This window comes from Elephas maximus, chromosome 4 (genome assembly GCF_024166365.1).
Source record: "Elephas maximus indicus isolate mEleMax1 chromosome 4, mEleMax1 primary haplotype, whole genome shotgun sequence".
Taxonomy (NCBI): Eukaryota; Metazoa; Chordata; class Mammalia; order Proboscidea; family Elephantidae; genus Elephas; species Elephas maximus.
The window spans coordinates 88,407,484-88,420,857 of NC_064822.1; the positions used below are offsets into that span (position 1 = coordinate 88,407,484).

The window sequence follows — 13,374 nt, forward strand, 5'->3', positions numbered from 1 at the left end:
TTTATACAAGGCATGAAATCTGGGTAGCGGAGGAGTGGAAATCACATTTCCTGAGCATTACTATATTACAGGTCCTGTGCTCTGGACTATGCCCTGTTATATACCATTTCATTTAGTCTTCACTACATCCCTAGGAGGCAGATATTATAATTTTTTGTTATCCCATTTTTACAAAAGAAGTATTTAGGTTCAAAGGAGGTAAATAACTTGTTTATGGTAACATGTAGGAAGTACAAGAGTCAGGACTTGAACCCAAGTTTTCTGTTTCTTCTAGCACACCTTATCATAATGTGATACAGAAAGAATACCTAGCTAAGCAGCAGATCTAATTCTGTGATTTAAGCTGGGCAAATCACTTAACCACTGTTCAATTTCTTCAACTTCCTTTTCTTTCACTCAATAATCTCTGAGGGAAAAAGAATTATACCAGCGTGATGTATTTCTGGCAGAAGCGAAGGATTTGTATTACCTAGAATATAACATGAAAATTTAGATTGCAAATTGATAGGGTAGAACCTTCAGTAATAAGCTACAGACTTACCTTTTAATGAAAAAGAACCAGTGAAAATTTGTGATATGATAATACGATCAAAGTACATTTAAGAAAGATTATGCTGAACATGTTTGTGGTATGAGAAAGAGGAACTAGTTGAGGGAATGCTGTGGAAATCTAATTATTCAGCAAGAATGGTGTGCAAATAAAAGATAAAAACCAAGAAAATATCATCACTGGGCTATCAGTCATACCACCTATCTGTGGAAAAAAAAAAATCTGTGAGCACTTAATAACTATTTGCTGGTCATAGCCAAGAGGGACACATTTATGCTTCGGAAAACATGGTTGAGTGTTTGGTGCTGTTTTAACACCGATTATGTATATCTGTCCCCCAGGCTCCGAAATATTCGCTACCTCTTTAATACCGCCCTCTTCCTCATCGTCTGGCGCCTTCTCGTTGCAAGATCTCAGATGGCTCGGAATGTCTGGTTCTTCATTGTGAGCTTCTGTTATAAATTCCTATCCTACTTTAGGGCATCCAGCACACTCAAGGCCTAAGAACATTCAGCAATCACCTTTTACCTGGAACCTCTCAGATACCTCTAAAACAGCAAAATGTGGTTCTCAAGATTAGGAAGTAACAAGAAACATGCCCCAACTTACTACCTGTCAAATGTGCTGACATGTATTCACCCATGGGTCTTACCTATACATTCTTCTCACTTCAGTGAGAGAGGGAAAGTCATATCCTAACCTATAATCATACATATTTTTTTAAAAAAATATTTCCTGATTGTTTCCTAACATTCGATGTTCTTGCATATAAAATACCAAAGTACCCTGACCTTTCTGTATTTAGCCTTTCTTTTCTCCTAGAAAGAATTAACTCAACCCAGTAAACACGGAAAAACACATCATAGAAGCTGAAAAATGTGAAAGAAAGCAGTACTGACCTTAGAAATGTTCTGGGATACACAGTAGAAAGGTTTAAAATCAAGATGAATAAAGGAAGAATGGTCTCAACTTCCTCAAAAATGCTGTAAGAGAAATAATTCCCCACTGAAAAGTCTCTCCTTCCTTTCCATGTTATACCTGGAATCCTGGTTTAGAGGTGGGAGAATCAGAAAAATGGGTTCACATTTAACATTTTTCTCAACTATAAAACAAATTGCCATGAAGTCAATTCCTACTCATTGCGACTCCATGTGCTTTAGAGTAGAACCGTACTCCAAGGGGTTTTGGCTGTAGTCTTACTGAAACAGATTGCCAGGCCTTTCTTCCATGGCACCACTGGGTGGATTCAAACTGCCAACCTTCCAGTTAATAGCCCAGAGCAAACCATTCGCACCACCCAAGAGCCGTTTCTCAACTATACCCACTTCTTAAACCTAAAAAGGAACAAGAGGTATAAATAGTTATGTATAGAACAAGGGCTCAAGTATATTTGCATCTGCAAAAATCTATTATCTCATATTTTGAGCTTGACAACTATTATTTCTACATCTTTTAATCACCAGCTACTGATAACCTTCTCATGCGAGTTTCCTTCGGATTCATTGAAGTCCCCAAACCCTTGATAATTAAGCTTATTTCACCTATGCCTCATTTAGCAAGGTGAATGTGGGGTTAGGTGTCCTAAGCTAGAATCACATAAAAACCTACTCCCCTGATCTTTGCCATTAAAGAAAGAATTTCAAATAAAATTTTAAACTTTTCTTTTTTTCTAAAAATGGGGCAGATAACTTCTATGATCACTGGAGAAATTACTAGTTACCATCTTAATCATTCCAACTGCACCTTGTTAACTGTATAATGTATGGCAGAAAAGAGGGTAGACTTTGCTAAGTGATTGCAAGTTTAGAGGACAGTTGTTTTGTTTTTTATTTAAAACATATTTTATGTATTATCTAAACAAATTAATTTGCAAAAACTATATATAGTCTGAAACTCATAATATACTATTTATATAACTGTTATCCCAACTTTACTCATAGTTGAAAGATGAGTGCATGCAGGCTTGCAGCATTCTTCATATTGAAAACATGGGATGTTATTCAAATACAATGTGTGGGATCTAAGCAACTATTAGACAATACCACACCACTACTAGAAAATTACACAGGCATAAAATGTTAACAAAGAACAGCAGTCATATATCTGCTCACTTTTTGGAATAACTGGTAGTTGGTACTCAGAAAGACACTTTTAGGTAGTTGAAGTGTCCAAGGTCTCAAGGGCAGTGTCTAGCCCAAGACTGAGGTTTTGCTGAGCTCCACAAAGGACATTTTGAGGGAATTTCTCTGGACTCATCCATGTCTTTCCCAATGTCATCTAAGTTCTAGAACTACTTTCCAGGGTAGACAACTCTGCTCTAAAACAAAGCATCCTGTGATCTTTAGTTCAGATGGCTACCCCATACTTTGAGTCACATCAATTAAGATAAAAACTATTATTGTTGTTAGTTGCCATCGAGTAGATTCTGACTCATGGCAGCCATGATAAAAGTATGAAATCAAAATGTAGTTCACTGGAATTAGACATAATAGTTAAGACATAATAGCTTTAATAACTCACTATCTTTTGATTATTATGTGTTTCAGCAATTCAATAACTTCATTGATCAAGTATTCTCATTTTGACTTTTCATTAAATAAAAAATTTGAGTTAAAAAAAAATGTTCCCTTGCTAGTGTAGTGTCTCTGTTTAACTGCTAATTATGCAACCAATTCCCCCGTCCACTCCTACACCCCAGGAGGAAAGGAAACAATCTTCCAAAGAATGCTTTCAACCAAATCAAAACACAGGAATAATAACTATTAGATGAATATAAGTCTAACACATAGGTACATAATTGCTTCACTTATTCTGACACCATTAATAGGGTTAGATTTACATGCTGAAGCATGTTCTATCTGTGACATCAGATAAATGATACAAATGAAGTTCTCTTGTTGAGGATCAGTTAAAATAGGTATCTGTAAGAAAATGCCTATTATACAATTATTTCACATCAATATCAATTAACAATTACGTAAGTGCCTAATATATACAGAGTAATGGGAAAAAACCTTCTACTTTTGGAAGTAAGAGGATGGAAAGGACAAACAAAAAAAAACCACTGCCGTCGAGTCAATTGTAACTCATAACGACCCTGTAAGACAGAGCAGAACTCCCCCACAGAGTTTCCAAGGAGTGGCTGGTGGATTTGAACTGCCGACTCTAGTTAGCAGCTGATCTCTTAACCACTGCAGCACCAGGGCTCTGAACAAACCAAAGGTCCCTATATTTTAAAAGAAATTTTGGTAATTCCCATATTCTCCACACATAGGATACCTGAGGCAGTATCAAACAGAGGTGAAGACTGTCAGTGCCTGAGGCCATTAATACTAGAAAAGGTTGAGGTAGATAGACACATAACTCAGAAAAAATATTTTTCACAATTTTACACTCACTTAACATTACCTCCTCCAGTTACACCTCATTTAAACAACTCATTTAGAATCTCAAGGTAAAAAGATTTGTCTAGTATGAAGGGACCAACATCCAAATAGTGTGATATCCCAGGATGAACATAAAAATGAAAGTAACCAGTTGCTGAGTCTGTTTCTAAATTGATGCAAATGACTTCATTACTAAAGAAATACTTCAGAAAGGGGGGGAAGAAATTATACATTGATTATATCATCAGTAATTTTTTTTTTTTTTAATACTTGGGGATTCATCCAGGAATTACACCATAAAATAGTGAAGAAACAGTGATCTATTTTGACAATGTTGAATAAAGGGTTACTCAACTTGGTTTACTGAATGTTTGCTAGAGCTGAAAACAAAAAGAGCTTACATACTAAAGAGCATTCTGTGATTTTAAATGTCCTAAAGGCCCAGATTTAAGTAATTTTTAAATAACCAAAAATATGCATCTTGAACTCAAGTGTAAACTCTTAAAGTTCAAGAATTGCATATAAATTTATTTTATATTTCAATCACCAACCCAAGATATAAAAAGGCAATGCATAATATATCCCTACCTACACCATTAAAAAGTGAAATCTTAGTCATTCCTTTCTGAATCCCAAAGTTTATATTAAAGATTGCAAACTTTGTTTGCACTAGTTATTTTTATAAAAATTGGGTGCTATCATAAAATGTTTATGAAAAAAGTGTGATAATAATTATCTAAGCTGAAAATTAGAAGTAATTTTTTAATTGTGACAACTACTTACTCTGAGTTAAGCTTTTCCAAAGAGGTAGTCTGAAATACACAAACACTATAGGAAATAGTCACCTAAATGTTTAATTTTTTTATAGGCCAATGTAGGCAATGATTAAAAAAAAAAAATCCATTTCACATAATTTGAGGTCTGACATTTTGGCTGCAGTACATTCATAAAGATATCATAAATACACTAAAGAAAAGAAAAGGAGCGTTGAGTAATAAAGCTGGATATTATGGCTGGAGACTTCCCAGGCCCAGGGCAAAGTTCTACAAAAGCTAGGTCAGACGTACAGCACTCTCATCAAAGGAAAGGAAACACTTGGTGAGGTCAAAACCTCCCAAAAGATCCTAACATGCAGATATACTTCATCACTTGCCAGGCTGGCCAGGATCTTAGTACTTTCACGGCCAAAAATCTGATCCTATTTGAAGAGTATCACATGGAAACTTTTCTTAACTTTTAATGGAAATCAATGGCAAAACAGGATTTTGATCTTTAAAAATTTATAGTCAATCTTACTGGGAGAGGATAATTCCATTAAAATTTTAATATGGTATTTGGAAAACATGTAAAAAAAATATTTAAGTACCAAAACAATTTTAACAATTCTTTTTAAAGAACTTAGCTGTTATAATACTAACTGAAAGAAAATCGTTTTTTCCCCACTAAAAACAAAACTAAAACTTGGTTAAATTTTCTGACATACAGATTCTGAGAACCAACATTCAGTCACAATTTGCTAAAATTCTAATTCTTGTCAATTAAAATTTCTTTTGAGAGCTGTTCTATTCTTTCCTAGACCAAGTTTACTGAAAATAACAGCTGAAGAAAAAAAAAAAAAGCCCAGATAAAGCACATTTATTTTTTGTTTTTGTTTGTTATTCAAAAACCTTTCAAGGTTTGTTATGTCATCTATATTAATCAGTTAACTTCATGACTCTTAATAATAAGTGGTATATTTTAAACAAAAATGCTTCTGTTATCTTCTGCAAAATATCATACAATATAAACTTTACTGCAAAGTAGTTTTGTCATTATCCTCCCTTCTCTTCATGATACTAAGTCTGTCCTAACTGCTTTTTAGGAATTTTTTTTTTCAATCTTAAAAAAAAATTATAACATACGACATCTCATTCTTTAAAAGCCAGGATTTAGATCTAATCTTTTAAAGTCTTGACCTTATTATTTACCTGGGACTCTGTTTCCCCGTTTGCCTAAATGATTTAAATTTATGGGGACTAACTGACGACTCTTCTAAGTATTACAAAAAGTGATGTTGGCACACACACTCCAAATATAGTTTTTAATGGCACCTGAGTGATAGCGACCTCTCATTATTTTCAATCTCTCATATTCTGGAATTTAAAATCGACCCTTAAATAAATAGTAAGAAAGCTAGAAGAATACACTCTACTACAGAACCAGTCACATTCAGGGTATCCTGAATGCAGATACTTCTGTAATCTAGTTTTACAGTTTCATGGACATTGACAGTGTCTCTCAGGTCTGACATTGTGTTGCCTTACTTAAATATCTGCCTCATTCTTCTATTTTACCCCATTCTGCACTCACTGTAACATGTATAAAATATTCTATACATGCCTCCTTTTTCTCTTAATATTTGACAAACCAGTAACTTCCAACATCAGAAGTGAATTTTTATATTACCCCCCCCAAGCTTACCAATACTAAAATGATCAAATTAGGAAGCTTCACATCTTCTAAAAACATGTGCTTTCTTCTCCATGTATAAACTCCTACTATAAAATCTGTCAATGATACTTGTTACGTATCACTGTACCTATGTATCTGCCCCTGTAGAATTTACTTTAGTCTTCTAAGACTCTGAAGAGTTAGAAATGTCAATAACCAGAGTTCAGAGAAAAGCAGTTACCTTCATAAGACCAAATTATTGGATAAATGGTCTTGTCGATATGGCTTAACATTAATATGGCTATAACATAGGGACTAGTCCCTGTTTTCCTTTATTAATAGTGTGACCTGATCACAAGTTTTTAAAGTCTAGACTAGTTTTCCATGTTTTCCATATTTTATTCTGACATCATATCTTTTAAAAACAAAAGGGCGTAAACATTTGCACTTATCAATGCCTTTTTCTTTAGAGGTGTCTGAAGTCTTTCCTTCAGGCTTTTTGTCACCAAGAAGCAAGGTCTGATTTTGATCCTGCCCCACTGCTGTGAAAGTCTCAGAAGGGGTCATCTTCAGGGCAATACTCCAGCTGGGCTTAATCACTGATTAGTGGCATAATTTCTTCTAGGACGTTTGTAACAGACAGAACATATACAGATTTTCAGTTTGGGGTTTCTTTTTTTTTTCCATAGGTATGTTTCCTGCGTCTCATTCAGATTTTCTTTTCTTTGAATATATTGCACAATATTTTACTATTAAAAAAGGTATTCGGTCTCAGGCAAAAAGTTTTTTCTCCTTTGCTCAGAAGGTGCTAATGTGTATTATTTTCTAAAAGAGGTAAGTGGTTGTCTGTGTGGCCATCCTCAAAGGGGATCTAGGGAGGAAAAAAAAAAGACCAAAGCATTAGCTTTATTCCTTACACTACTTCCTTTAAAGACAAAGATTTATTTTGGATAATTTCTTTCTGAGCAGCAAAAGCTTAACAATGATACTTTGGCTTCTATATCCGCGCTCTTTATACTATACCACTTACAGAATTGACAGGTTTGTAGGCTCCAAGTCTGAAACGACAGCAAATTATTTCAACTATAAATTTTCCAATTCCATGTAACATGCCTGTAATAAACAATAAGTTCATATAATACATCACCAGAAAACAGGCAGATGTTTTCAATTAAATCACTTTCCAAATTACTATGTAAGAATAAAAAAGTCAACTAACTTTATTGGGATAGGTTAAGGAAAAAAACAAAGTTTGCTTTATTCACTTCCACAGTTGAAAATAATCAAGACAATTAAATTTTCAGACAACTGGATCTCTCTTTGAAATCACAAGGCCATAGAATTCATCATCTTGACAAAGTAATCTCTTCAAGGGTGCTGAATATATCACATACCCACAGAATTAAAAAATAAATAAATAAATATCAACACCACAAATTGAAATGAAGCAGTGATAAAGACTTTTACTAAAAAAGCTATTTATTCATTTACAAAACATGAGTCAAAGTATATAAATTAGGGGCTGGAGATGAAAAAACTGTTTCCTTTCTACCGCACTTAAGTCTCAAATTATCATGATTAAAATTTTGCAGGTATCCCAGAATCTACGTCAAAAAGGTAGTTGCAATCATCTAATTTAAAATCCCACAGGAATTTAAATCCTCTTTTCAAATCCCAGTCAAATGACCACTTAATGCTCTACTTAAACAAGTCTAGTGATAAGGAAAGTAATTTGCTATGTCTTAAACAAAAGAACTATAATATGGTAATTTTATCAATAATTATGAAATTCTGTTTTGAATTCTCTAATTTTATTCTGTAAAGATTCCACGTTCCAATCCTAGCTAAGAAATTTAGGAAGTCATAAAAATGGTATTGGTGGAAAAAATCTGATTTTACATATTACGTAGTTCAAAGTATCGTAAGATCAGATTTTATATACATTTAAAAACATCTTAAATGATGAATAAAATATCTGTCTGGGCACTACAACACACTTGCAAATTAGGTATTATTTCCATTTTTATAGATAAGGAAACAATCTCAGAATAGGTAAGTAATTTATCCAAGACTACCACCAAGTAAACGGCAGAACTTGGATTAAATTCTCATTCTGCCTGACGCTAAAACCCAGGATCTTTCTAACATACAATGCAATCTCCCTCAAGTTACTGAATACAGTGAACTTAGTTGTTTAATAGCTAATCAATATAATTTTAAAGCCTTGGAATTTTTAGATATCAAAACATGAGAATGTGTATATCTCCTGCCTCTTTCAGTAAAAGTACCTTGATTTCAATATAAGCAACATTTTTAGAAATTAGGTAATAAAAGAAATGAATGTTAACCTGTTGTTGAAAAGATTCCTCCAACAATACCACAGAGTCTTACAAAGAACTGCCAGAATGGCATATGCTCCTCAGTAACTGTCACCATAAGAGAACTGAGATCATATTTCATAAATATCCCAGAGACTCCATGGCTGCCTGCAGCATGGTTAATGACACGCTCCTAAAAGGAAGGCATAAGGAAGCGGGGAGATAGGAGGAAAAGACAGACAGAATTCATACATCTGGTTACTTGTATACAGTCAATATTAAGCCCTTCAGCCTTCCAAATTTAGGACATCCAAATTTCTTTATGAAGGTCCTAGTAGATAAGACCTTCAGAGACAATCAAATTATTCTGTATTCCTTGTATGTTTAGCAAAAAGTCACTTTATATTCAAGATTTCTACTGAGCTCAAAAGCTTAGAATAGTAAGGCACTTTTTTCATTGACCAAATCAACAAAAACTAAGTTTACAGGTTGACATATTTTTTGTAATATTTCCTTGCTAGGAATTTACATAATAATATTTACTTTCAGTCATTTAAATAATCAGATTTAAAAACAAATAATTTCACTTCCTGTTGTCCCTTTTAAACTATATAAGATACAGTTCAGGAAGAAAACATAATGCAGTGATTTGAAGGATATCAACACTTGAGCTATTAATTCAGTTTAATAAGGAATTCTTTTTTATCAAAAGTAATATAACTAACTTTATAAACCTACCACAATATATATACCGAGCAAAGAAATACTGTATTTCTTTCCATCCTGGTTATATTTCAAAAATTAAGTTTGCAAACTTTTTAATAAATTTCTAAAAAAGCTTTGAACAACTTGCTACCATAATGCTTTGTTATGACTTTTGTGCCAGTCCCTACCTATTTTTACTAAGATATAACTACACTATAGGGTCACTATGAGTCGGAATCAACTTGACAGCGGCAGGATAACTATACTGCAAACCTAAGAATCCAAGTAATGAGGTCAGCTATCACCTAAGAAAATCAAAACAATTTTATGTTGGGCATTACAAAACTCCTTTCCCCATTAGCACAACAGAATCTTATAAGCCATTGATCAAGTTTCCAATAAAGTAGCTTTATCTTAAAGCTCTGGAATGTCTGATATCATGCCAGAGTTATTAAATATATTGTCACCACCTATATGGCGAGGTGTTTTTGGGATCAGGATGTCTATGTAACAAAAGACAATAATGATTCCCTTTAGGTGCCAGAACCAGTGAAGGTCAGTCCCACACCACCTCACTTTATCAGCTCCAGTTACATAATTTATTTTTTTAAATAAAATATAACTGTTTTAGTCACCCTATCAACACAAACATTTCTTCAAAGGTCAAATGCTCTGGTGCTCAGCTATTTTTGATGTTTTTAAAAATATACTCCAGAGATTATTTTAGAGAGCGTTTCTTCATCCTTTTTTTTTGGTTTGTTTTTAACAGCTGCATACCCCTCCAATGTGTAGATGTACCATTTGGTTTCTAGTCTTCTCCTATTGCAAATAACACAATGAATAGCATTATACACACATCATTTGTATTTTTTCCAGTGTATCTTTGGAATAGATTTGTAGAAGTAGGATTGTTGAGACAAAGGATCAATACATATGTAATTTTATCGACACTGCCAAACTCCTTTTAGAGACTATGCCACTATGCATTCCGATAGTACTGTATGTGTGCCAGTTTCCCCCAAAACCTTGCCAACTGTGTATATTTTCTGATCTTCCAATTTTTGCCAATCTTAAACGTGAGAAATGGTAGCTCTCCACTCCTACAGAAATACTGAAAAGCACAGTACGGTATATAGCTGTAAACACACTCACACATTATATATGTTTTTTCACCCTGAATCATTTAAAAGTTACAACACATGACACATCACCCCTACACACTGCAAACAGCAAAGTCAATTCTATAATTATTGAGGACTTGACATGCATTATAACACTATCATTAGGAAACACCATATGGAGGAAAGCACTAAAATTTTGCCTTGGAAATCTTCTGGATATTAATATTTGAATATTCACAATTCTTAAACACAATAATAAATAAACCTGGTCTCAGAAAACCTGTTGCCATCGAGCTGATCCTGACGCATAGCGATTCTACAAAACAGAGCAGAACCGTCTCATAGGGTTTCCAAGGAGCGGCTGGTAGATTCAAACTGCAGACCTTTTAGTCAGCAGCCAAGTTCTTAACCACTATACCACCAGGCCTCAAAGGAGATGAGAAATCTGTTAAACTATCCCGTTTCAAAACTCTGATCCTCATTGCCTGTAGTTATTTATAAAGTCACCCCACTCTGAGGTTGAAGAACACTCCTCCACACAATCAGATAAGTACAAGGCACTAACTTAGAAGGCAAACCCTCTCTACCTGTTATTTCAGTAACCATGCCTGCTCCAGAACAGGTATATTTTTTAATTAAAAAAAATAAACAACAACACAGAAGTCAGATAATCTGCTAGAAGATAAGAACTGCTTACATCAGATATAAAAAAGCTAATTACAAAATTAAGAATAAAGTAATTAATACTACCATAGTTCAACAATTTTAAATCTCAACTGAATATAAAACATTTCAGGTTAAAAAAAAAAAAAAAACTATTTCTTTTTTTGCACTACAACAAACTAATATTACTTTCTGATATAATGCTGACTTAAAATATGTTAATGCGTTTCAAAACTTCCCACAAATCTTTAAATAGGGGAAGAGTACCAACTGAAACTCCAAACTTATAGAGGAGGACGGAGACTCTGAAATCAACTTACCCTTTCTGTCACAGAAAACTGATGAGTGTCTGCTGAAATTTTATACGTATGTAGTTTTGTTGGCACAACTGTAATAAAATACTGGAACATCTGGTTGTCTGAAATAAAAAAAAAAAAGAACCTGTTTTTTTCATCAATCCAGTAGTAACAAAACTACTGCCAAATATATCCTCTTTCTATTAAATATACTTAACCTGAAATTTAATGTTACCTATGACTTAGTGTTTAACAAAGAAAACAATTTTTAAAGAAAAAACCAATGAAAGCAATATACTCATACTTGGTAAACTAGTTTTAAGTAAGCATAAATAGGCATACACACATATATTAGAAGATGTTAAAAAAAAAAAAGGTGAACTAGTAATTTAGATATCCTTTATAATGATTATCATTCTTTCATCAAATATGGAAAATAGAAATGGTATGTCTTCATAGTAAGACACTAATGAGTAAAATACAGTTACAGTGGTATAACTACCACAAGACACATATTCTACGCAAAACTTCTTTAATGTATCTGATTATAAAACTATGCTACGGGAGTAAAATACTAAAAGAATATCTATTTAAATAAATGAAAAGTTAAATCCTTAATTTCGTAGTAGCAGAGGAAGCCTTAAAAGTGTTGATGGGTGGGGCACGTCACACAATTTGACTATTTAAGAGCAGGAAGCCAATCAAAAACTTTCAGGAAACATGAGAACAGACGATGTATGGCAAAACTAAGAACATAACCTTTCCATGTTTGGATAAACTAGTATAATGAATGGAGCAGAAGATGAAAGAACATTAATAAAAGGTATCTAAGGTACTACTTCCAATGCTTAATAACTAAATCACTTGATAATAATTCTAGTCTCTGATGTTTGTAAAATTCTTCAGAGGCCTCTAAAATGGTAAGTATGCATTTTAGAAATCTGTAACCCTTAAAAAGAAGAAAATTCTTCTTAAAATGTCAAAATTTTCTTTTTGTTTTTATTCTCTTTTTTGGTGAATATGCAAAAGCACAGCTGTATTCTATTAATACACTCATCTTTCATATACTCATATTTACAGAAGGTTTATATTCTTTTTTTTCCCCAATTATTTATTTACTTTAGTTGTATTGTGCTTTAGGCGAAAGTTTACAGTGTAAATTTGTTTCTCATTCAAAAATTTATACACAACTTGTTTTGTGACATTAGTTACAATTCCCACAATGTGCCAGCACTCTCCCCCTTTCTACCCCAGGTTCCCTGTGCTCATTCTTCCAGTTTTCCCAGCTCTTTCTGCCTTCTCATCTTTGCTTTTGGGTAGGTGTTGCCTATTTGGCCCCATATACTTGACTGAGCTAAGAAGCACGTTCTCATGTGTGTTACTGTTTGTTTTACAGATCTGTCTAATCTTTGGCTGGAGCCCTGGTGGCGCAGTGGTTAAGAGCTTGGTGGCTAACCAAAAGGTTGGCAGTTCGAATCCACCGGTCACTCCTTGGAAACCCTACAGGGCAGTTCTACTCTGTCCTACATGGTCACTATGAGTCAGAATCAACTTGACGGCAATGGTTATTTTATAGGTTAATCTTTGGCTGAAAGATGGACTTCAGCAGTGGCTGAGTGTTTAAATTCTCCTGTTCTTGTCTACTTTCAACTTTATTTTCTTCTATGGCTCATTTCTGTCAAAAGATTTCATTCTTCTTAGGTCAACAATCAATGCCCACAGAAGCTGCAGTCAAGAAACTGCACTGGGCAAATCTTCTGCAAAAGACCTCCTTAAAGTGTTAAAAAGCAAAGATGTCACTTTGAGGACTAAGGTGCACCTGACCCAAGCCATGGTATTTTTGAGCACCTCATGTGCATGCAAAAGCTGGACAATGAATAAGGAAGACCAAAGAAGAACTGACAC

General features: G+C 33.9%; 2 protein-coding genes across 4 annotated transcripts in view; one reads left to right on the forward strand and one right to left on the reverse strand.

Annotated features, from left to right (window-relative positions):
* Positions 1-1,054, forward strand: part of FAR2 (fatty acyl-CoA reductase 2) — an 86,961-nt gene extending 85,907 nt beyond the window's left edge. Inside the window, exon 11 of the mRNA XM_049884848.1 lies at positions 892-1,054. Coding sequence (XP_049740805.1) covers positions 892-1,054 — 163 coding nt within the window. The remainder of the gene's footprint in view (positions 1-891) is intronic.
* A 4,303-nt stretch (positions 1,055-5,357) lies between these two features.
* Positions 5,358-13,374, reverse strand: part of ERGIC2 (ERGIC and golgi 2) — a 41,233-nt gene continuing 33,216 nt past the window's right edge. For all 3 annotated transcript variants that reach the window (XM_049882738.1, XM_049882740.1, XM_049882739.1), the window contains 4 exons: positions 11,494-11,591; positions 8,715-8,877; positions 7,397-7,479; positions 5,358-7,237 (listed from right to left, as the gene is read on the reverse strand). In XM_049882738.1, coding sequence (XP_049738695.1) covers positions 7,175-7,237; positions 7,397-7,479; positions 8,715-8,877; positions 11,494-11,591 — 407 coding nt within the window. In that variant the 3' untranslated portion in view covers positions 5,358-7,174. The remainder of the gene's footprint in view (positions 7,238-7,396; positions 7,480-8,714; positions 8,878-11,493; positions 11,592-13,374) is intronic.